A 27,291-nucleotide genomic window follows, 5' to 3' on the forward strand; every position below is an offset into this window, starting at 1 on the left:
ACAATCGTATAAAAATGACAGATTCGAAATTCAAATGTAATATTTTTTTATAATTAAGTGTAACAGTATTTATGGCCGAACTAAGTATATGAGGAGCAGTCTGCACATTGTATATAAGAAATATTACACATTGTATAAAGAAACTGCATATAAGAACATCATGTAACCTTTAATTTTGGCCTTTTATCAAAGTCTTAGTAAATTGTGTGAAAAAAAATATACAAATTATAGTAAATTGTACAGATTTAAATTTGAAATGTACAATGGTGCTTACCCAAATATTATTAATTTTAAATTTAATAAAAAATTCAAAAAACCATATTATTTGAGTTCTCATAGAAATGTAACTCGTAGTAAATTGCTTAATATCGCAGAGATAAATTGGTCAACCCTATGTCATCGCACATGTGAGAGCGAGATAGTTAGAACTTCTCTTGCGTTAGAGTGAGATGACATGAGAGCTGCCACTTTATATTGGATTATAGCCGGTATATGGGTGTTGCAATGTGGCAGTCGGAAGACTTTGGTACTGTGAAGTTTAGTTAAAGAAAAATCTTTGAGGGTATTTTCATGTATTTATGTGGGTATTTACAAAACTATAAGTTAAGTGAATCTTAAAAACTCTATCAATGAAGTCGATTAATGTTGTAACATGGCTGTGATGTAGTTAGATTTAATTTAGTGCTAGATTTTTTAGTTTTTATTTTAAATATTGCTTACAAGTTTATGGAAATTAATCAGCATAGGAGACGCAAAAAATTTAATAATTTTAATTACATATATAATACATTTTCATAAATCTTTTAGATCAGACTTAATATGAACAAAATAGGCAATGCCAAATATGGAAAAATCTAGAACAACTAAAGTCATCCACTGCCCCATTGCAACCCCATTACCACCAAATTACCCCACACCTCCGCCAGCTCACCTGTGTCACAGGGTCCTTCATAATCAGTACGTCAGTCACCGCTCCGAACATGGCGAAGTACTCTCGCAGTTTCTCAGAGCTCGTCTGCCAGCTGAGACCTCCAACAAACAGCTTGCTTGGTGAGGGTGACGTGCTGCCGGCGTTGCTCGGCACTGGGGTCGAGCGGCCTGATGATGGAGATGTTTCTGGAAGAGGTTGATGCGTTTTCATGCATAATCCTTAATATAAAATGGTAAAGTATCCTCACCTATACTTTATATTATAAACGAGAAAGTATAATTCACATGGGAATTTCTTTTCATTTAGAGGACAAAGCAACGGATGGAATGCTAGTAAAGAATGAGAAAGTGACTGTTTGTCTTTCTTTCACATTGCAATGGGCTAATTTTAGTGATGTTTGTGTCCGCAGATAGTTTAGTCTCTATATGGCCATTTATACTTTTTATGGTATTAGAGCTAGCAATGGTGTATGTGGTTCAACACATCCTATAGACATTGCAGAGGGACATCAATAAATTCTTATTTTTGCTATGTATATTTATTGATAAAGACTGGACTATGATAAGTATCATGTTAAACATACATAACAGGAAGGTTCCCCATAATTTTCTTTACTGATGTGAAAAAGTGCCACATTGTATGTGGATAAAACAGAGCCAGGGCATGTAATTAGTATTTAACAGTTTATGAGACTGCACTACTACTATGCCAGCTATAATTTAGATTTTTTATATCAATGCAACTGTCTGCAGGTTTCAGCATTGCTTCAAAGCAAAACCAGACCAATAAAATATTAATCATTGTCTCTGTCAAATGGGTTCATACATAAGTTTGTATGAGTTTCGAGTAGCAACAGATTATAACACAACAGGTATAGCACACAACACACAGGTTATTTAAGTCTTCTAGCAACAATATGACACTCAATAAGTGTTGATTTTTCACTGGGCAACACTAGTTTCTCTTCATAGTAAAAGTGTCCTGAAAACTTCTTTAACAGCATCACCTATTCACTTATAAATTGATCCAGTGGTATTTGAAACCACAATTAAAAGCTGTTGCTGTTTTTTTTTTTTGAGATATTGATATTGTCTTCAGTCTGAGGTAGGTATTTGTTTATTAGTTGAAATGTTTAGTTATAAACAAGAGAAAGACAGAAAGTAAGGAAGATCTGAATTGTACTGATCTATGCACATTTTCAATTTGTTTTTAGACTTAATAACATTAAAATTAAATGCTTATGCAACATAAAACACAAACATTTTGAAATATATTACCTAACTGAAAACGAAGTCTTGTTGGAATTTTAAAGTAACTTACTGATCTGTTGTACTGCCATTTGCTGTTGTTGCTGGTGAGCGGCAGCAGTGGCTGCGGCATGTGCGGCAGCCTGCGCACTCAAAACGTGCGCCGCCAACTCTCCGTCCACCATCTCCAGACCGCCAAGCGCACCGCTAGAATACACCATCATTTTAGCACTAAACTTAACAAACTACCGCAAAACTTATAAAATTACGCAACACCACGCCTCAATAAGCACGGCGACAGCGAATAATCCGCGTCAAACGCTTTCTAGTCAAATAATAAAAACAAATGAAAAACGCGCGCCATCATACTCGATGGAACTGTTGGCGTTCCAAACAGCCTTTTGAAAAAAACTGAATATTAGTGTGATTTTCAATACAGTTCAAAATATAATGATGGCTTGGAATTTAACAAGCTTCTTACACATCAAAGAATGCTATCATTTTATTATCACAATTTTCAATACATTTGCTATAGAAACTTTTTCGTTATTTTCTTTCGATGGTTTTTGTTTTTAATTTTTTTGACAGGTGCACGCGTAGGTAATAAATGATTGTCATTGGTCAATCATTTTGATTCATTTTAGTGGCGCGTATTTATTCATATTCAGAACAATCTGAAAGCTTTGTTTAAAATCTATAAATCACATATATTTGCTAAATAGTAATAACTTAATAAAACTTCAATACTATGTACTTAAAGTTGTTAACTAACTGGATCTGGATGGATGGTTGCCGTGTTGTTTACTTAAACTTGTATCAATTTTATGGGAGTTTTAAAACGTTCGCCTTTTTTTCCGTATACAAAATAATTTTCCAGACACGGGTTTATTGCTTATTATTTATACCAGTTTTACATTGTAGCGTTTATGACACGAATAGATTGTAATTTATTGTAATGAAATATACTTATGAACAAAACGGAAAAGTTGCAAAGATGTAGTAAACAATTATTGATTTGCAATAATTGCATATTTATAGGTTTTAATTATAATTGCATGCACCACGCCTTATAACCTTGGTTAAAAAAGAAAGAAATTGAAACAGATTAAACAGACCGTGTTCTTTTCAATTAAAAAATTATGGAGCCATTACAATTTTTCATTTTTACAGAAATATTATTAGAGAAGTGGGCTTTTTAATCCAGGCAATTTCGTAGACATTTATTGAACGTTTTTTGAATTATTTATTTAATAGCTCAAGGAAAAATAAATATACTGTATTCATACCTAAAATTACTTGAAAATAAAACAAGATGCGATTGTTAAATCATGTATTTAATTATGTTTAATTACTGTCATCTGTCGCAATCAATAACAATGATGTCTACATTAATTTACGTCACCCAAGAAATAACGAATGCTTCATTAAATGGAAATGTGTATTTTCATTGTGTATAATATAATTGTATTAACAATAGCTGGGTTTTCATCTTTAACTCCATCGTAAAGAGAGAGATGTTATAAGTTAGACGTCTCTGTCTGTCTGTCTAAGGTATCATAGCTCTATAACGGATAAACCGATTTCGATACGGTTTTTTAATTTGAAAGTCAGTTTCCTAGTGGTGGATATAATCTAAGTTAAATAAAAATCGATAAAAGATGTCGATCGCCACAAAAAGTCGAATAAAATATAATTATTACGCATCTCAATATTCTTATTCATCAATAAATCTTATATATCAAATTGTAGGGTTTGAGGAGATTTTTTTTAAATCTTAACTTATTTACATATTTTAGCTGTATTATTTGTATTAAAACAGTATATTATAATGATACATTTACAGGTAAAAGTGTGGAAAAAGTGATTTATTGCCGCAAATTTGATATCTTTTTAGTAAAATTTTACTTGATTCTATAACATTAAAGCATCTTTTTTACCCAAGCCTCTTTTGTATTGTGGCGATTTCCACGAGGGACGCGATTCCGTCGCGAAAATATATAACTTATAATAATTTAATTTATGTAATATCACAGATAAAATAATACCGTTTACATTCTCTAGTATAAAATATGTAGTCTATGGTTTATTTAAGACTTCGAATTGGCGCGCAATGCGACTTGTTGAATATTGGGAAATGCCGTTGAACATTAATTATAATATAATAGGAAAGTATGATATTTTAATAAATAAATAAATTGTTTCGTTATGCCGCTATTAAAGTGTGAAACTTTTAGAAATTAAAAACTTTTTAACGGATTTAAAATGCGATTTATTCATTATATTCACGTTATATTAGGTCATGGGGAGACTGGCCACGCTCGCTGTAAAGTGTTCGAAACGTCGGGTTAATAATATAATGAATAAATCGCGTTTTAAATCCGTTAAAAAGTTTTTCATTTATAAATCTATAATACTCGTGTGAAATCAAACACAAGAAAATACTAAGTGTAAAATTGTCTAAATTCTACTTTCAGCATTCGCCTCAGTTTGAACGAAGCTTAAAAAGCCATAAATTGTCTGTGCTAACTTATGTTAAAGCTAATTATGGATTATAAATCATTTCACCTGAACCAGCCAGCATTAATATTTGGATATCCAAAAAAGCGCGCGAAGAAGAAAAATTTTTGGCGTCTAATCTCCTGTCAAAAAAACTTCTTTGATAAATAGGTGGTTTTTGGGCTTAAGTAGTTTAAAGGTGAGCGTATATTTATTTTGAAGCCAATTTCTAAATCGGAGGAGGTTTTCAATTTGTCCATATTTTTTATGTTTGTTATCTCACAACTTTTTGCTAGGTGAAACAATTTAGACATGATTTTTATTATAAAGTAGGTGCTACTCGTGCCGTCCTATTTAAATGTATTTAGTTGTGCTAAATCTATGTGCAATATCAATATATATTATGTTCAAACGACAATTTTCTATACAAGAGATCAATCCTAGGACCAGTGTAATATTATGTCAGAAAGGTGTACCTAAAACAGAAAAATGGTAATAAATGGACACAATTAAAACGAATTGAAATTATTATTAACTAGCTGCGCCCCGCGGTTTCACCCGCGTAAGTCCGTATCCCGTAGGAATATAAAATTAATCATATCTTGTGATAGAGTAAACCGATTTCGATGAAACAGAAACTAAGTTATACCTCAAGTTACGTATAATTTTTGTATATAAACATTGTCTGCATTTAATTCGTAGATTTTACGTGATGTGCGCACAAAAAAACAGACAAACATTTCAAAAATGATGGAAATGGGTTCTGTTAGTTATCTTTTCGCACACGGGCTATTTTTTTTTCTATTTTTTCAATGTACAAAAATGACATTTCTACAGATTTATTATATGTATAGATAGATTATTTTAAAAAATGAAATATTGTTATGATACGGTAAAATATACATATTACAATATATGTATTTTGTTAATCTTGAGTTTCAAATACGTTATAGAAATTTCCTAAGAAACGACATCTGACTTGTCCTTGTATCAAGTAAACATTTTATTTGTTTGTCCCTTTCGATTAAAATAAAAAATACACTGTTTAATAAAGAATATTCTTTTATAATATATTTAAAGTCTTAGAAATGCGAGCCATTCCATTGGAAAATAACACATTTATCATAGTATGTTATTTACTGTACTACTCCGAAACGGCTGGATCGATTCTCATGAAATTCAATATGCACATGGGGTAGGTTTGAGAATCGGGCAATATCTACTTTTCCCCGGCCCCGGCTTCTCCCGTGGTACATATATAGCCTATAGCCTTTCTCAATAAATGGGATATGTAAGACTTAAATAAATTTTCAAATCGGACCAGTTATTCCTGAGATTATACGTTCAAACAAACAAACTCTTCAGCTTTATAATATTAGTATAGATTTGCTCGAATAATTCAACAATATAATTACGAAAATACATTCACAACAAATATAGTTACAAGTGTCATTCGGACAGTGTGAACTAAGGTTAAGCCCAGCAATAAATCAGTGTGGACAACTGCAATTTATCTTACATACTTGAGATGTATTATACCCTGGCAACCCCTCGCGACGGGCACAGATTAAATTCGTATTCGTAATACGAAATAGTTTGACATTTAGTGGACAGGGAAAAATATTAGTGCGTTTTATGTTTTATTTCGCTCTGATTTCGGAATGAATAAATTTATCTTTATTTTTTTTTACGTTACTCTTTCATGCAAAAACCTCTGAACCGATTGCAATGAAATTTCGTACGCAGACAGCTTGAAAACTGGAATAACATATAGGCAACTTTTTATCCCGATATTCCTACGGGATACGGACTTACGCGGCTGAAACCGCGGGGCGCAGCTAGCATTTCTTATAAATTTGCTATAGCTCGTGAAAATAGTGTGTAGCACCGTTTGAAATTTACACAAATATTGCAATGTCAAAATTAATCGATTCAGTCCAACAATTCTCGAGCTTCAGCTAGACAAACACACAGCATTTGATTTTTATTTATATAGACTACTAGCTGCACGCCCCGGCACCGCCCGATTAGTCTTTTATCGTAATTGAAATAATATAAACTATCCTATCTTTTAAGTTGAATCAAACTGCACACGGTGTGCAAATTTGATTACAATCGGTTGAGTGGTTTAGGAGTCCATCGCGGTCAAACATGAGGCACGTAATGTATGTAAATACTAATTTATATATATATTATTAGGCATAGACAGCTCCTACGTCGTGTCAGTGGCGTAGCTATCATAGGGCCAGGTGGTGCAGTGCACTATGGCCCCGGAGCTCAGGGGGCCCTCTAACCTCAGTTTTGAAAGAGGGGAGGAAGGAGGAAAGCCCTGGTGCAAAGGGCCCGATTATTCCCCTTTGCACCAGGGCCCTTGTCCCCCTAGCTACGCCACTGCATAGTATTACACAGTCGTACATACAGTAATAATATTCCCATGTAGCGTTACATTTATATTTCCTAACAGCAAACATTTAATGCAACCTCTTTACATTATAAACCGAAACCTTTCAATTTCAACAAAAGCATTTCCGATTCAAATGGAACGAAAGTGATCGACCCAGCTTCAATGTAGATCAGATTAAATTGATTTTATTGTAAATTGATTTACCGTTGCGCCGCTGAGAAAACTGTAATGGTACTGGAGAATGTTTCTGCTTATCATTTTTTATTTAACATGCCATAGACAATAGAGCGCGTAGAAAAACGTCAAAAAGCGGCCTGAATAAGTTGGGAATACGATTTGGCGCGCTATTTTTAGCGCTAATTTTTTTTTTTTTTTTTAATGTCATCGTCGGTAATGGAGCTGGCGGGTCGCCTGACGGTAAGCGCTAACAACGCCCGTGGACATTTGGAGAGGCGTAAGGTCAATTGCAGACCTTACGCCTCTACAAATGGATTGCCGGCTTTTTGGGAAGGGAAGCATCGGCTGTCATATAACAGTCATGAAATGGGACAACACGGGAGGTACCAACTGTCAAATAAGATTCAACAAAATCGATCATCCAGTCGAAAGTTTAAGGTAACAATGCCAATGAAATACAGTCGAATAATAAACCTCATTTTTGAAGTCTCTTGAAGGCTGAAAATATATTTGGATCTTTAAGTATATAATAAATATTATTTCGAACCCACCACAGATAACATCATACTATACTAGCCATGGAGGCTAGTTATAATTGAGATAAAATTCGATACGTTATTGTTCCATCTGTCTATACACCGAAATTCATGCAAATCCAACCAGCAGTTTAGCATTATGGTAAAGATATACTTCGGGATGTATACTCTTTAGATTAATTTTTAGTTTTATAGTATTGAAATGGTTTATAAATGAGAAATTTTGAAAGGATAGAAAAATATTGATCACACTGTGGCTTAATCGAATTTTTTCTACTCTTTCGGTTTTATGTGCCTAAGGTTTTAAGGTGTAAGGTAACGGTTTGGCAAAAGACGCGGGTTCGTATCCCGGCTTGTGATCAAATTTTTTCTATTCTTTTAAAATTTATCTTTAGATTTATTTCATATAATGCATAATATCATGACTAAAAGTGTTAAATACGTTATGAGTGACTTCAGTCAGTCGTGATTCTGGTCTTACGTCTTTCTGATTTATTTTAATACTACTCGTAGCTGCGCCCCGGGGTCCTAATAAACTATAATAATCTCCAAAGATATATAATAGCTTATTTGGTAATAATCTCAAACAAGTAAAAAAATATTCTAATTACAAATTTAAAGAAAATCTATCAAATATTCTTAAACAGTTAGACTACGAAGCCATAGAAAACTTATTGCGTATACACATATAAACGATTTTTTTATTTTTTATTTTCTTTCTTTTTTATTATCTTAACCCACACACACGCACACTCCCACACACACACACGCACATACACACAAACACACACATACACACACCCACACACACATGCATGCACTTTTTTTTTTTAATTTTAAAATAATTGAAAAAAAAAATCTGTAAGAAACTGTAATTTACAAAAATGTGAGGGTTTCTAAAGCCTGTAACACAGTTTTTACTAACACAGGCTTTAGTTTCTACCAATATAATTGTATTATTTAACAGTTTTAATAAAGACTTTATTATTATTATTATTATATTATACTTTGCATGGTGAAGTGGTTAACGTGCGAGCATAGAACCATGGAGTTCGATTACCCGTGGTTAATAAAAAACATGTCTCAATATAACAGGATAGAAACACCATACCCCACACGGGGACATGAGAGTTATTTAATTAAAATGACCCTATATGTTGTTTCTGTATACATTTTTCGCCATTACAAAGCACAAACGATGAAGAAATCGCTATATAGCGATAAGGCCGCCATTTGTTTATAATGTAACTTTATTAAGTTTTTTCTGTAGCTTTATTAAGAGCAATAAAGAATTAATAAATAAATAAACGATTCAAATGCGTAACTAGCTGTTCGCCCCGGCTTCGCTCGTGGTACATGATCCATATATAGAGTCTATATCACTAAGTGAAATTTCAGATTTTTTTGTGAAAACGTTACAAACGTACAAAACTACATACGTTTTTTCTTTTTATAACATAGTTAATTATGTCCAATTTAGAATAGAATAGAATATTTCGAATTGGGCCAGCCCGCACCGGGGAAGTACCACACCCCCACAGAAAACCGGCGTGAAATAATAGCTTGCTATTGTGTTTCGTACGGTGAGTGGGGGAGCCGGAGGCCCGTTTCCTTTTCCACACCCGTCCTAGTCCATTCCTTCTTTCCAGTCGTCAATCCTTTCCTTTTCCCTTACCCCCTAAAAGCAGGCATCACATTCGCAGAGGCACTACTTTTGCGTATGTTCACGGGCGGTAGTGATCGCTTACCATCAGGCGAACCACCAGCTCAGTTGCCCGCCAAGACATAAAAAAATAACAGAATAGAAGAAAGTTTACTTCAATTTACTAAACGCGTTGTAGTTTTCGTTCTAACATTTCAATTTTAACTGACTTAAAAAAAAGTAATATTTATTCAAAGAAAAAAACCGAATAATGAGGTTGTTACATTTCTTTATTATAATATCTTTTAATTAATGGAACGGTGTTTTTCCATTAATCTTGGTTTGTAGTTGCAAAGATAAACCGTGCTGTTTAAGTTTTAATAACATTCAAAAACTAGTTAGCGTCTTTACACCGACTATAATATCTATAGTAATATTGTAAAGCTGAAGAGTTTATTTGTTTGTTTGAACGCACTAATCTCAGAAACTACTGGTCCGATTTGAAAAATTCTTTCAGTGTTACATAGCCCATTTATTGAGTAAGGCTATAGGCTATATACGGACCGCTAGTTCTTAATATGAGGTATTAAAAAACATACTTACGTTACCTCTGTCATTCTCAGGAAATATTCCAAACAAACTTATAAATTCTAGGAAAAGCGTTATAGGCTGTGGCTGTGCGTAATGCATTCATGCTAAAACATGTCAATCAATTTGCGTTTTACCCGACTGCGCTAAAAATGATGTATGGCTAGGTTGTTATCTGTGATAAGTATTACTTGAATGGATGCATCTCTAAATTAGTTGAATTAAGTAGAAATGGAGTAACAGGTCTCAGGTCTTCTATATAGGAGAACTAGTTTTAATAGTCTATTAAAAGGTTGCATTTTCTACAAACCTAACTAAGCGATGTCTATAATTAGAAGACAGGAGAACCATGTCGATATTCTAAATTTAAAACGATCCACATTTAAAATTCAAATATCGAATTACGATACGCCCACACGTAGTGCCCGAGAATATTCAAAAACAGAAACTTCCACGTTCGAAAATTCCATATTCAATTATCGCCATTTTTATAATTCGAATAGAGGTCATTGCCTCATCTTGACAGTTCCACAGACATTCTAAATAGAGAAATATTCGTAACATTTTTTGCCGGATCGATATCCGATTGAGGGTGGCGTTTCATTGAGGGGGTGGCGAGGGTGCGTTCCGCGCGTGCGCGCCACAGCGGGGCGCGGCGATGAGCCACGCTGCCTCAAACGCCATCCAACACCAAGCACGGTGCACGTGTCTAATATATTGTCCTGTCACAGCAGTAAGTACAGGCTACTGCTCTGCCGGGACAACCTAATGGATACGCTGCCCAATCGCCGTGGAGACTCTCGAAGCTTCTAGAAGAACGCGGAACGCCGAAGACGACGGCGGAACAGTGCTCCACGTATTTATATGACAGTGATGTGATTGTAATAATGTTTTTTTTTTTTTTTTGTATTACCGTGTTGTGTTTCTCTTGCAGGTTTTAGTGTTAGATGAAATGTGTTGGACACTGGGCGCGTATCGAGCGCGGATGCACGCATGCGTGCTGCATCCGCCATTTTCTTAGGAATCATTTCACCCCCGTGTAGGGCTGGCCCGTTCTAAAGAATGGCATACCGTATTGTATAATTTGATTTAGTTTTGTGTATAAATGTGCTTCCAACCTGTATTATTGAACTCGAAGTATGTTAAAGGTTAAAAATGTTGTTATGTATTTCGAATTGTTGTTAATTGTCTTCTTCTGTTGAATCTGTTGTTAAAATGTTTAATACTCTGTATTGTAATATAAAAATGTCGGTTTAAGTGTGCAATACACTAATAATTATAAAAAAAAAACTATTACAATTTTCGAAAAGTGTTAATATGGCCTAAGTAATAAGCATTTTGAGTAGCTTCCTGTAATATAAAATTAAAATCTTTAAATCTTTATGCATTTATTTATTTCCACCTCAATTTACCAATCTCACTATGTAAATAAGTTAAAAAAATATGTCAAAGACAATTCATTCCTTGTAACCATAGAGAGGTAATCTTAAAAAGATAGATACAATTCAAATCCTTGCGTTAGAAAGAGATAGACTGTGAAGTTCATCGACCTCTCAATTGAGGAGGGTCGCTTTCTAAATATCCATACATTTTAACATCATCTACCCTTAATTGATTTTCTTAATTAAATAAAACAATTTCATCAGTACACACTAGGTCATTTTTTTAAATTCTCAACTATATATTAGGTATATTTAATTTTTAATATTATAGCATTGAAATGAATAAATGAGAAATTTTGAAAGAATAGAAAAGCCGAGAGGCTAGGCGTTGCTACGGTTTGGCAAAAAACGCGGGTTCGAATCCCGACTCGTTATATTTTTTTTCATATTTTACGTAGTTAAATGAGGTAAGTTTGTTGGAAAATATTCATTTAATAGGAATAAATAAATTTTTCAATGCACCGTTATTTCATTAAGGAAACAATAACCATTTCATGAAAATCAGTTCAGCAGTTTACAGAAAGAGACCAAAATGGTAGACAACCGAATTCAACGCATCTTAACCTAATATAGATTTTTTTAGACCTAACTACAGATTACATAATAATATACTAGTTCACTATTACACAATTAGTACACAATTGTAGTATTTATCATAGAAAAAAATAATCACATATGTTCTGAAAATGACTCTGGAGATGGTGAGAGAATTGAATAAAAAATATTTAATATTTTGAACGGAAATATATAAATCTGAGGCATTGCAATATAATGCATAGATCCATGGAAACAAATCATAAATATTTAAATGAAGAATTTCATATTTTTTTGAAATGATCAACTACTAGAAAATTAATACCCTGAGGAGGATATAATAGGAGCGAAAGAGAAGAGTGTGTGAGAGGGATGGATGCATGATATCTTACTCTTATGGTTCTATTCTGAAAAATACATTATTTTAAATAGAATTTGTACAATTGTTTTACTTAATTTATTGATTAGGCAATACATTAAACGTAATAAAGTTTAATATTTTGAAATTTTTCTGACAACAAACATTAAAAACAACCATTATAAATAACTAGCTGCCCCGCTCGGTTTCACCCGCGTAAGTCCGTATCCCGTAGGAATATCGGGATAAAACTTGCCTATATGTTATTTCAGTTGTCCAGCTATCTACATAGCAATTTTCATTGCAATCGTTTCAGTAGTTTTTGCGAAAGAGCAACAAAAACACACACATCCTTACAATCTTTCGCATTTATAATATTAGTAGGATTACCTTAAACTATAAGAAACAATAAATTTTGAGGGTAGTTTTTTAAGACAAAAAACTGACCGGCCTTAGCGACTTGCACCCTAAAGACTAGGTGATTGATAAAAAGCGAATGAGACAGCACTGTAGTGGATTTTTTTTTGTTTCTTTTGCGTCACCACTTCGTTAGGGTCGGCTTACATGCTGTCCGTTATAATGGTTATAGGATAATTTGGGTTTTTGCATTGCTTATTATTTTGGTTTAATGGAATTATAATCTTACAAAACAACAAGAACCTAAATGTTATCATAATCGTTTACATAGAAAACTAGCAAACCCGGCGAATTCCGTTTCGCCACCAGATGGCTGTATGTGAAAAAATGATTTTCCCGTTTTTCTGTTGAAGTTTTTCCCGAATTTTCTTTGCTATGAACCTCACGGAGCCCGAGACCTTTCTAACGAATGCAAAACCGTGGAAATCGGTTCGTGCATTCTGGAGTTCTAGCCTTAGGAAGAGAACCCGACTTATTTTTATATAGTCAACTAGCGGTCCGCCCCGGCTTCGCCCGTGGTACGTCTACAGCCAGATCCTGCTAAGATTATAAACGTGAAAGTTTTTAGGTATGGATGAATATATGGATGTTTGTAAGATGCTCTTTCACGCGAAAGCAGTTTATCGACGCCCACTTCGCAACGGGCCGTGCAGAGGAAAACGTAATATTTTAATTTCACCTCAACTTCAAAACGAAACGTCCAATTTTAATCATTCAAAGACCAAATATTATCAACATAAACTGTACTTATTGATGAAATAATTTATTTTGATAAAGGTTAAAAGCATGAGTAAAATAATCGCGTTGAAATGTAGTCCAAAAAAAATTCAAGATTTTTAAATCAAAATTTGGTTGTTGTGCCTCACTCGACATAGATAGGTATAGTGTGTCGCGGTTTTTTTTGTAGATATTTATAAGATCTACAATTAATTCTAACATTTTATGGTTCTATCTTTTGTAGTTTAGGCAGCGTACGCAAAATAAGTAACTTCATTGGTTGATTTTTTCCAGTTAACCGAAAATATTTTACGGAACCCTATTTTTTTCCAAAATAAAATATAGCCTATGTTACTCGTGGATAATGTAGCTTTCGAATGGTGAAAGAATTTTTAAAATCGGTCCAGTAGTTTTTGAGCCTATTCATTACAACCAAACAAACAAAGTTTTCCTCTTTATAATATTAGTATAGATAACAATTATATTTCGTAGTTAGTATAAATACACTTCAGTTTTCGATATAAGTAAGATAGCTTTTCATTTATTATTTGGGAAGTCGTTTTAATTGTAACGGGTTTTTGAAGCACATAATATATTTGGTGCTTCAGAAAGAAAACTTATAACTATATGCTATAACTATTAATAGGATTTAGTAAGGGACAGCAATATGTATTAATAAAGCGGTATGGTCGTTGATTCTAAACTTTGCGTACAAAAGTGCGAAACGTTTTATGCATCTACCCTCGCCAAAAACAACAAAATTTGTGTTTTTTTTCTTTGAACTAAGAAAACAAAACAAACGCTACTCTAAAATACGCTGAGATATCGTAGAAAAACCTTAACAAATGACACTCAAATGCGACTAGAATTATATACAGGCGCCATTACGCCGACGCCCGAGGAAGCGCCATGTAACCGCGCCCTTATCTTTCATTAGGCCGACACGCCTCTATCAAATTCTCTATGGGAGACAATTTTCACATAATCATCGGGAAATTCGCTCGATGGCTGCGTCAGCGTATAATTAATCGATTGGGGATTTAGTTTTTACTGAAAACCTTATTTATATCTACTAGCTGACCCGGCAAACGCTGTTCTGCCATACTCTTATCATTTAGGGGTATGAAAAAATTGACGTTGGCCGATTCTCAGACCTCCCCGATATGCACACAAAATTTCACGACATTCGGTCCAGCCGTTTCGGAGGAGTATGGTAATTAACATTGTGACACAATATATATGTATATATATATATATATATATATATATCAAATTGTTTTTACTTATGTTATATATGAAAGATTTTTCTAGATAAACTCAAACAATACTCCATCGATTTTATTTTTTCAACAGTAGAAAACTATATTAATTAAGGTTTTTTTTTATTCCGACTCAAGAAAGTTTAGCGGTAGCATGGTATCTCACCGAATTTCCCTATTGAGTAGAGTCTCTTTGACATGGTCACAGTGAGCGAGCTTTATTTTATGTTTGTTTTTACTTCGTAGAGATACAAGTTCCATTCAAACATCCACCCTCACTATTTTATGTCACAGCGGGCAACTGAGCTGGTGGTTTGCCGGATGGTAAGCGATCACCACCGCCCGTGAACAGAGCAAAGGTAACCTCTGCGAATGCTCTGCCTGCTTTTAAGGGGAAGGGGATAAGGAAAGGATTGACGGCTGGAATTAAAGAATGGTCTGGGAAGGGTAGGGGAAAGGAAACGGGCCTAAATTTTCAAGTTTGTAGCAGGTAGTTATCGGCATAGACTGGAAACCTATTATATTCAACCCGGTCAAAACCAGGCCAACTGGCTTGTCTTTAATACAATATAAAAGTATGTCCACATTAATCAAAAATTGCACATCAATTCACCATAAAAACATCTCTAACGGCGCAGATAAGTTAACAAATTACAAAACGATCTCAAATAATCGTTAGCCATAGCTAATAAAATACCGAAATCCCGACCATTAGGCAAATTACAAATGTCGTTAGGTCCACACCCGGTTTAATGACGTTTGACGTTTGCAATGAATGGCCGGTGTTGCCAGGTTTGATTTGGGGTTTCGCAAAAAAAGCTGTGTCTACACAGACGTAGCAGTATATAAGTGTATAATCTATGGACGTAGTATTGTCCAGAAGGGTTATTCGACGAGATTTGTATGTCAAGATAAGTTATTAGAAAAAAATCATAGCACCAAATAGCAGTTGTGCGTAAAAAAAATAAAAATCTGAATTACTTTAAGATAGACATCAAAATCACAAGTAATACGCACTTATTCAATGTTCTTAAAGTTACAAGTTAACATACGTTTTAACAAATTAGTGGAAGATCAAAAGTAAACAATAAACAATAATTTATTTATCGAAAAATATTTTTACATATATATAGATTAAAAACCCTTGCTCCCACACTAGGATTCCTTGTGTCGTGGGAACAGTGAAGTGGTTAATGAAAAGTGTAATACACATTATGAGAATAAACGTAATTTAACAAATGTTTTTAACTTATAATTTCATGAATAGCAATTCGAAGGGTATGCTATGATAATGTGTTTGTTAATAGTATCAGAAAAGCGATGTTAATTGTCAGATGTCACAATTAATTAAAATATAAATTTTTGAGATACGCTCGTCTGGGCTGGAATATTTGATTTTTCGATTGAAATCCGAGGTCCTAGCCAATGAACCACTGCTCTCTGCTATCTATACTTACATTATGTCATTTATAATTCATCATTGACTTTATGTTTGTATATAATATGTATTTATTTATCACTTAGAATTTATGCAACAACGTGGATCAGAAATTTTCCTTATCGTTTGCGTTGTCTGGTTGAAATCGCTGTCAACAACAAGACACTCTTGTCCACGTAAATTAAAAGTTAATGAGTGATAAATAAAGTAGCAGTGGTGCTCAGTGGTGGGGACATCGGACTTAAAAATCGATAAGTCGAGGTTCGAGACCGGGCGAGCGTGCAGGATATAAATTGATTTTTCAATTTATCTGCACATGTGAATAACATCACCACTGCTCGAAACGGTGAAGGAAAACATCGTGAGGAAACTCAAAAATCAGCATGTCTGAAAAGTCAAAAATTCGACGACATATGACAACCATCTGCCAACCCGCACTTGGCCAGCGGGCTGGATTATGGTCTGAACCCTCATAGGAGGCCTGTGTCCCTGCAGTGGGAATATGTATGGGCTGATGATGATGAAGCGTTAAATGTGTTAAATATGGTGTCTAATAAATATTTTTTCTCTATCGTTCAAGAAATATAGATTTAGTTTAAATATATGATTTCAAGAGCCACATAAAAACGTAAACCTTCAATCTGAACACGCACAAAACCGTAGACAGTGTTTGTGTGTGTATATACTGTAAATAAACTAAGAGCCAATAAAAATAATCCCTCTACAAAAAAAAAAAACTTTATATAGCCCACGATCAAAACTACCCCACAGATAATAAACCCATAATTTACAGGCAGTCATGAGCATAGACAAGATTATCATTTTCCTTTTGCTTAATGGCCAATGAAAGCGCCTCGTATTGACAAGGGATGACACCTCACAATTATTAATTAACTTGCAACCCTAAATTCCTTTGACTGCAAATTTTATAAAAGAAACAATGGATTTACTGTTCATTCTACGGGCAGAAAAACTGCGATTAGATAAAATGATTAATGGCTTATGGTAGAAGAGTTCTTTGGCATAATGAGTATAAAAATATTATTTTATTTACTTATTTTATTTTAACACTTTTATTACACATTAATCATAGAAAGAAGAAAAAAGAAAAAAAAAATAAACAATAGTTAAAGATAATGTATAACGGGGCGGCCTTATCACTTTATAGTGATTTCTTCCAGGCAACCCCTTAGGTAAAGGATAAATATTAGGTGTACAAAGGGAGGCAGAATAACATTTACTGTATATAAAAAAGAATATATGAAAAATATATAAAATAAAATGTAGGTATATTATAAAATATTATAAATATAAATATGTATTACTTAGGATTGTGAAATATTTAGGGCCAACGAGCAGCGTTACATTTTCATGAAAATAATAATATAGGTGTTGGCTGAAGAATTTTTAATAACACAGCACGCTGCTTGCTTTGAAAGTTGAAACTATATTAAATTCTACAATACAATTGTATTATTACACTTTTATACAAAGGGCAAGGAGTCACCTACTACGTTATAGCGGGTCCATACAACACTTGCATTGTGTTGCAATTTTGACGTATATTTTATCCTCTAAATATAGTGCTAACCCCGAGGGTGTTTTTTGTATTGTTTTTCATCCCTACATACATGCCTGTACTGCGCAAATTGTTAAGATACCCAGTTTAACTTTAACGCTAATACTGAATTAATACTCATTTAAAAAAAATATCGATGGCTGCTGATCCGTCATTTGTGATACACCTATCTTAAAATGAGTGTACAGAGTATAGTTTTATATTATCTGTGGTATATAGATTAGTGTATTTTAAGTTATGACAGTTTTGCTCTAGATATAATATAGTATTGGTCAAAGTTTATTAGGACAAGTGTGACCTAATTTACAATGAATTAGACTCTAATATCAGTATAAACTAGTCACTGAAGCTTTATATAAACTTCCACATTGTTAGTTCTTTAATATTATAAATGTGAATGGCACTATGTTATCTGTCTAATCGTGACAGCTAAACTACTGATTCGATTAGGATGAAATTTGGTATAGAGATAGCTTGAGACCCGTTTAAGGACAAAGTATCTTATCCCGGAAATATTACAACCGAAGGTATCTGGTAAATACATTGAATTGTCTATATTTTCTTTGACAGGTATATGCAATAGTATATAATTTTTGCATCAAGTAAATTAACATAAATACAAATATACAAAAACGATAAACAAAATAACACAAAAAATAACTATAAAAATATGTTCGTAGCGACAACCCTAACATTGACTGCGTTTTATGGCTTCGTAGATGACAAGTTATATTTATCATAACCAGTAACCACCCCTAGCCTGCATTTGATAGTCTGTGGACGCTGCGTAATGGCGGGAAAGCATTGACATTTGGATAAACTTATCTTTCGGAATTTTCGCATTAATTTTTTTCAACTGAATGGACAGTGACTTGCGATTTTATTTTGAACGCCCTATGATTTTTTTTTAATTCTTTTAAACGTGGCAGTTATGTATTGTGAAAATAATAATGCGACATTTTAAGATGAGTTCGTAATGTTATTTAAAAATTTAATTACAAAAGAAAAAACAAAATACATTTCAATGATATTTTATTTAAATTTAAAATATATTGATATCTATATTGATAACTAAATGTAAAAATTAAAGACTTCTTAACATTTTTAAACGGAAAACAAGAAATTCATACGCGGGTTATCCGTTTTATATAATTTCAAAACGATCGTGGTCACGGGGAGACCGACACGTGATATCGTTACAACGCCATCTATACGCATCAAAAGGTGAACTCCAAGCATTGTTGTTAGTACCATTCATTGCCGCTAGATGGCGTACTGTCCCTCATTTAACCATAACTTGAGCGCCCATGAACACCACTTATTGATTCGTTTCTTAAAATAGAACATTGAAGACTCTCTTTTAATAATGATTTAATGTTTATCACGCTTTTTACGTAACGATAGAATTAAACATGCACGTGATACAAGAATAATACAAAGAATATCTTAATCTATACTTATTATTATAAAGCTGAAGAGTTTGTTTGATTGAACGCGCTGATCTCAAGAACTACTGGTCCGTTTTGAAAAATTCTTTCAGTTTTAGATAGCCCATTTATTGAGGAAGGTTTCAGGCTATATATGTACGAACCTATAGGCTATATTCGTACCACTGGCGGAGCCGGGGCGGACCGGTGGTGTTTAATATAATGTGTTGATGGATACGCACGGTTCCTATTGCATGTTTATAATATCTTCTTATCATATAAATAAATAAAAGTGTCACGTTTGTCCGCGATAGACTATTAAACTACGATAGTAACTCTGTCGGTTACGCTTTCACGCCTAAACTGAACCACTGAATCGATTTCGATGAAATTTGTTATGAAGCTAGAACTGTACTTAGGAAAGGACATAGGATACTTTTTATCTCGAAAAAAAATGGGTAGAAGGGGTTGAAATAGGGGATGAAAGATTTTATGGAAGTTCCTTATTGTCGAACATAAAATCATGTTAGATTCTTTCACACTTAAAACATTTAACCAATTTGGACAAATTGTCTAGACCTTGGGAAAGACTTTAGGCTACTCCTTACTATTTCGCGCGATACAACCGAAATTCGTGGGCGAAGCCGCGGGCGGAAAGCTAGTAAAAAATAAAGATAAAACAAATTTTCATAGTTTGGATCTTTAATCATACAATGATTGTCATTGTAGTTATTACACTACCTTTGTTATGTATTTGTTTGTTAGTTAGTTATGTATGTAATCCTACTAATATTATAAATGTGAAAGTTTGTAAGGATGTGTGTGTGTGTTTGTTGCTCTTTCACGCAAAAACTTCTAAACCGATTGCAATGAAATTTGGTACGTAGACAGCTGGACAACTGGAATAACATATAGGCAACTTTATTCCCGATATTCTTACGGGATACGGACTTAAGCAGGTGAAGCCGCGGGGCGCAGGTAGTATAATATATATTTATGTGTTATATAAAAAAATATTATATAATATATAATATATAATGTGTGTATGTATGTGTTGGATTATGATATTTACAGTATAATTATTCTTAATATTTGGAACATAACTTCCAATTATTCAATCAATTATTGTACCACCACCTTACTTTTTATCCTCTCTTCCGGGTTGTCTGGGAGAGATCGCTAATAGCGATAAGACCGTCCTCTGTACATTCTAAGTTAGCTATTGTAGTTATAAAGTAAATATTTCATTTCACGCGGGGCGCAGCTAGTAGACTATAAATGATATATGGTTTATCATTTATAGTCTCAAATGCCAATTCTCCAGTACCACTAATTCTAAGCGGCATAGACTGTTTTTTTAATTTTCAACTGGCAACCAAAGGATTAATATACTAAATTAGTTTTACCCGCGGCTTCACACGCATTTAGGTGATTCGGAGTGGTTTAATAGATGTTATTGTACATATAAACCTTCCTCTTGAACCAATCTATCTATTAAAAAAACTCCATCAAAATCCGTTGTGTAGTCTAATTTAGTCTTAATAAATATAATTTATAAATATAATTTAGTAAAATTTATATATTATTTATCTTAGTATATTATATAATAAGTAGGTAATTATTCATGATATTTTATATTGTTTGTATCTTAATTATTAAAAATATATTCTAACTATATGTAAATATTATGTATATTCAACTATATGTGCATTTATAAATATTGTATTAAATTATACATGTATTATACTTTACAAAATATACATAAATTTAATAGTTCGAGCATGAACACATCCGCTGTCAATAAGGCATAAGGCATCCACTGAAAATCAGTGTTAGTACTCTGAGTGGCGGGCCTAATTAAGGCACATATATATTTTAAGTATAATAATTACTTTGTTATATTTACCTGTATCTTATCTTATACCTTTAAACGAGCAATTCTTGTATATATAATTGGAATCTCGGAATCGGCTCCAACGATTTTCATGAAATTTAGTATACAGGGGGTTTCGGGGGCGATAAATCGATCTAGCTAGGAATTTTTTTTAGAAAATGTCATATTCGTGTTTTATTCGTGTTTTTTTTTTCCTGACATCTATTGGTGAATAATAATACTATTTTGCTTCGTAGATAGCTGGACAACTGAAATAACACATAGGCACTTTTTATACCGATATTCCTACGGGATACGGACTTACGCAGCACGCTTACGCGGTTTCAACCGCGGGTCACAGCTAGTGTGTCATAATAAACGAATTTTCTTTCTTCTTTCTTTCTTTCTTCTAATAGTGACAGAGGTTAGAATAGGGAAATACGCGGGAAGGGACTTCGCTTCATACTATGTAGTTTTACGTAAAATAGAGGACTTTAATGCCATGCACTCGTACACTCGGCGAATGATGAACGGCCGTCAGGTGCGACCATCGATTGGGACCATTAGCCGAACCGTCTATTTGAATATTTTTCAAATCAAACACACGTGGTTGGGGTTCGCGACGGGTTGCTAATCAAATACTACCCCTTACAGGACCTGACCGTCACCGTGGTACAGTGGTTAACGCGTGTGCGTCGAACCTACAGGTCTTAGGTTTGACTCCCGCGGGGATGTACAGGAAAGAAATATCTAGGCCTGGCAGAACACAGAAGGCTGATCACCTATCGTACTTCCCACTAATCCTATTAATATCCTATTATCCTACTAATATTATAAATGCTCTTTCATGCAAAAACTACTGAACCGATTGCAATGAAATTTGGTACGTAGATAGCTGGACAACTGGAATAGCATATATGCAACTTTTAATCCCGATATTCCTTTGGGATACAGACTTACGCGGGTGAAAGCGCGGGGCGCAGCTAGTTTGTCCATAAAGAAAATCGATCAGTGAAACAGATGAATATCATGTGCCCCATACCCCACTGGGGGACAATGGGACTTCACACAGTTTGACCTGGAAATGGCAGGGTGGAGGTGAACCAGTGGACAATTCTGTACCTGTAACCTGTTTCTTGCACCAAAGAGTTGTCTGTGTATTTGGAATTAGAATTTAATATTGGCTTGATATTAAAAGAGCTACTATTATAATATTGATAGTAAATTATTTTTCTGTATTATGATGATTCAAAAGCGCTTCTAAGAGAAGTCTAATTTGTTAAAGAATCCTGTTCTACTAATATTATAAATGCGAAAGTTTGTAAGGATGTGTGTGTGTTTGTTGCTCTTTCACGCAAAAACTACTAAACCGATTGCAATGAAATTTGCTTCGTAGATAGCTGGACAACTGAAATAACACATAGGCACTTTTTATACCGATATTCCTACGGGATACGGACTTACGCGGTTTCAACCGCGGGTCACAGCTAGTATTATTTTAAGATAGCAACTACAGAGTCTCTTGCCGGCTCTTCTCTGTACAAACTGCCTTCCGAACCGGTGGCAAATGTTCTAACTGTGTAATAATATTATGACGATTCAAAAGTGCTTCTATAAGAAGTCTAGTTGAATGAATAAATGTTGTTTGAGTTTGAGTTTGAGTTTGAAGACACTGATCTCAGGAATTACATTACCGATTTCAAAAAACTATTCTTTCACTGTCGTTTAAAATTTACATGATATCTGAACGCTATACACAATTGCACATGGCGAGCGATGACGGGACGGATCGCTTGTATAGCATAATTAAGAGTATTACAAAACAACTACAAATTATGTCACCAAAATTTTCCTTTTACATTTTTTTTATTTCAAAATACTAAACAAATCATTTTTCTAAACACACACACACACACACCATTATAGGTTAGAAATTACCATTATACTTAGAAAAAGATCCCTAAATATTTGTTTCGCAGAGACACCGGAAGTTTCCCGCCAAAGCTTATAGTGTTGCCAGTTATCAATATAGAATCAAATCCGAAGTTACGAGCGAACGTGTCGCCGCAACACGTACCACAGACTATGCATAGATAATTATCTGTGGTTTGTAATTTACAAACAACGGGGAATAGATTATAGAATTCATTTCCATATATAATCGAGAGCTGCCATTTTATCGGTCGTTTGGAGAAATAATAAAAAGTTGTATTTTTCATAATTGCTAGCGCTCCACCCTGGTATCAACGTATTTTTATATACCGCCTTTTATATGCAGCTTGTCGCCCCCCCCCATAGCTTATGGAAGCTACGCCACTACCTAGATCTCTAGACCATTTTCCATTAAAATATAACCCGTGTTTTCTCCTAGAAATACCTATATAACTCTTTAGAGGTCCACTGTGAAAGGTCGAATACCAATTTAAACCCGTAAACTACGGTATTTATATTTATTTATTTATTTACTCTTCATTGTGCTGGCATACATAACACTAATAATAAGTAATAAAATAATAAATTAATACTAAACCAGCACAGCGGGCGGCCTTATCACTAAAGAGTGATCTCTTCCAGGCAACCAACTGTGAATGAGTAATGTATTAAGGAGGAGGTACAGTTGTCCAGCTGTCTACGTACCAAATTTCATTACAAACGGTTCAGCAGTTTTTGCGCGAAAGAGCAACAAACACACATACATCCTTACAAACTTTCGCATTTATAATATTATTAGTAGAACATTATTTTTATTTTTTTTTATTTATTTTATTTATTTATAATAATTAAAACGGTTTTACACCAATAACATTAATTATCAATATATAGTATACTATTATAGTAGGAAGTGTAGATAGGTGAACCAAATTTTTCACGTATACGACTCGCACTTGGCCGCTAGCTAGCAATCAACCCCTGCCTTTTGCCACGTACCACAGCGCGCCAATAAAGATGCAGACTGATGCTGGTTTTAATATGAGAATGGCTTGAAAACCTAAAATGAAGGAACGCCTTCATTTCAGCTCAGTGTTTTGTATACAGGAGATATATCTGTGTATACATATTTATACTGGGGAAATCACACTAGTATTGTAAATTTGAAAGTTTGTTTGGATGTTTGTCCGCACAATCACGATCAATCACGATCATCAATTTTCGAACGGATTTTGATGGAAGTTTGTATAACGCTAAGTATAGATAAGTTGGGACGGCCGTCTGGTTGTGTGTAAACTATGAATTTTAATAGAATAATTCGTATAAAAATAAAGTTTAATAGCGAAAAACCGAAAACTAAATCGTTTTATCCCAAGGGAGCATTTCATCAGGGTAGAAAATATCCTATCACCCAAGTCAGCTCATACCCTGTCTGTATACCAAATTTCATCAGAATAGTAGTTTCAGCGTGATTGACGGACAAACATTCCCATATTTTATAATATTAGTGTGATATACATCACCTAGGTCCTGCGCTTAGGGGCTAGGGTAGCTATTTATTGACTAAAACAATCATCATTTAGCCCTTGTTGAATCAGCTAACTCACTTAACTCACAGGCATTATGCATCAGAACGGCTTGGATGGGATATGGGGTGGGATATCGTGTTTATGGGATAGCCCGTTGGTGCAGGATTATTCCAGAACTTTAGTAGATACCTACCTAGAAATTAAAAACTTTTTAACGGATTTTAACCGTGATTTATTCATTATATTATTAATCCGTCGTTTCGAACACTTTATTAGATTATTCATTATTCACTTTACAGCGAGTCGCTCGCTGTAAAGTGAATAATGAATAATCGCGTAATATAATGAATAAATCGCGTTTTAAATCCGTTAAAAAATTTTTAATTTCTAAATGTATAATACTCGCGTAAAATCAAACACAAGAAGATACCTATCTAGTTATAGTGCATTGATATGAACTCAAACTCAAATACAGATATTCATTTATTCAATTAGACTTCTTATAGAAGCACTTTCGAATCGTCATATTACACAGTTATAACATTTACCGCCGGTTCGGGAGGCAGTTTCTACAGAGAAGAGTCGGAAAGAGTCTCTGTAGTTTTTTTTTTTTATGTCATAGCGGGCAGCTGAGCTGGTGGTTCGCCTGATGGTATGCGATCACCACCGCCCATAAACATTCGCAAAGGTAGTACCTCCGTGAATGCGCTGCCCGCTTTTATGGGGTAAGGGAAATGGAAAGGATTAACGACTGGAAAGAAGGAATGGACCAAGACGGGTGAGGAAAAGGAAACGGGCCTCCGGCTCCACCACTCACCGTACGAAACACAGTGGCATGCCACTATTTCACGCCGGTCTTCTGTGGGGGTGTGGTACTTCCCCGGTGCGAGCTGGCCCAATTCGTGCCGAAGCGTGCTCGGCTCCCACAATAAACGTAGTAAAAGTAGATGCTCTTTTAAAATAATATATGTGCGATAGTTAATCTGTCTATCTGTGTGTCTGTCACTTATTGAACGAAACTTCGTATAAAGACAGTTTTTATCCGCAGAAGCGAGAACTATTCGGCAATAAACTCGGATATTCCGGGGGCCATGGAAAAAGAACTATCCCCTTTTAGATCTCCCTTTTCCCCCACAATCCGGCCCTGATTAGTGCCTACAAAAGGGAATTGGCGTTACGAATAAGAAACTGATGTATAATCAATATAAGGGCAGACGGAGAGGCGCCGCGGCTTTTATGAATGCTTACGATTCGGTAGGATAAAAACATACAGGGCCGGATTCAACGCACATGGGGCTCAATTATTTATTTTAGCATACAAGAGAATATAAGTTGAATTGCCGATATAATAGCATATCTTCACATGATTATGTCATTGGCCGTGGCAATTAATTAATCAACCTGTTTTGAAATATACATGTACGTCCTGCGTAAGTCCGTATCCCGTAGGAATATCGGAATAAAAAGTTGCCTATATGTTATTGCAGTTGTCCAGCTGTCTACGTACCAAATTTCATTGCAATCAGTTCAGTAGTTTTTGCGTGAAAGAGCATCAAACACACACACACATCCTTACAAACTTTCGCATTTATAATATTAGTAGGAAATAGGATATACAATGGAATATTCTAGCATGTTGCAGTAACTAAAATATTATGGCACACATGTTGGTATAAAATCATACACATTCATTATGCTTTGTTTTTTTATAAAATTACTACTTAATTAATCGAAGTTAGGTAATAGTCTTAAATAACCATGTCAGATTTCCACTTAACTATTTAAATGCGGAAATATACAATAAAAACTAGATTACGAAATGTTAAAATTGTTGTGATTTAAGCAGTTATGTAGCAGTAATTATATTATTTTATTGTATATCAAATTGATCTTAATATATATAATATGATATGATATATAAAATATGTTATAATCATAATTAGTTAGGTAATTACGTAGGTTTAGGTGTAAGTTTTTTTTTTCTTCTTCGTTGTAAATCGCTGTCGCGTTGGGTTGTAACCTGTACTGGCATGTGATGGATAAATAAATAAATAAATCTTTCATGTAGTATATCAGGAAGACACAGACCTCTGAAACACAGCGAAAGCTATATTAGGAGTCTAGGGTCCATGTTTTATGTGATATGTCATATTTTCCATAAATGATTTTATTTTATTTAAGTTATAAGTTACGTGTTGCATAATACATGTAAATATCAATAATAAGTTACAATAAACAGATATTTCTGCATATAATAAAACTCACAATAGACAGTCTATTGACAAACTGCTCGTGTTCTCTCTCATTCAATATGCTTATTGTAAACTACAGGACTGATTAAAAGGATCGGTTACGTAGCGTGCTTTACGAGGAGGGAATACGCGTGTTCTCTTGTGGGGTATGGGGCATATCAATGTCACTGAGCAATTAACAGGCGAGGACAAAGATCAAGTTGTTCTGCCAAGCATTTGTTTTAAAGTGACTGAATCCAAAATTATACGCACACGCGTTACCTGTACACTTGTACACGAGTAACATGAACAGAGATTGTGAATGCTTAATATATAGCCCCTGTGGCCCCGTAAATCATCAATCCGGGCCTGTGTTTTACGGCTTGTTCGTATATAGGCTTGTTACGGCCTCACAAATATTCCGCTGTCTTGTATCAACTCAAATGTATGACATCGCTCCCCTCCAAACGCGAGCGCATTTGGGAATAAATTTTTGGCGTACCACTAATATTATAAACGCAAAAGTTTGTAAGTATG

At 34.2% G+C, this 27,291-nt stretch overlaps 1 protein-coding gene across 1 annotated transcript in view; it reads right to left on the bottom strand.

Annotated features, from left to right (window-relative positions):
• LOC119839052 (RNA-binding protein Musashi homolog Rbp6) overlaps positions 1-27,291 on the bottom strand; it is an 89,300-nt gene that overhangs the window by 4,772 nt on the left and 57,237 nt on the right. The window contains exons 2-3 of the mRNA XM_038365226.1: positions 2,252-2,385; positions 932-1,116 (exon numbers count right to left, since the gene is read on the bottom strand). Of these exons, the coding sequence (XP_038221154.1) occupies positions 932-1,116; positions 2,252-2,385 (319 nt within the window). The remainder of the gene's footprint in view (positions 1-931; positions 1,117-2,251; positions 2,386-27,291) is intronic.

This window comes from Zerene cesonia, unplaced genomic scaffold (assembly GCF_012273895.1).
Source record: "Zerene cesonia ecotype Mississippi unplaced genomic scaffold, Zerene_cesonia_1.1 Zces_u007, whole genome shotgun sequence".
NCBI classification, from domain to species: Eukaryota; Metazoa; Arthropoda; class Insecta; order Lepidoptera; family Pieridae; genus Zerene; species Zerene cesonia.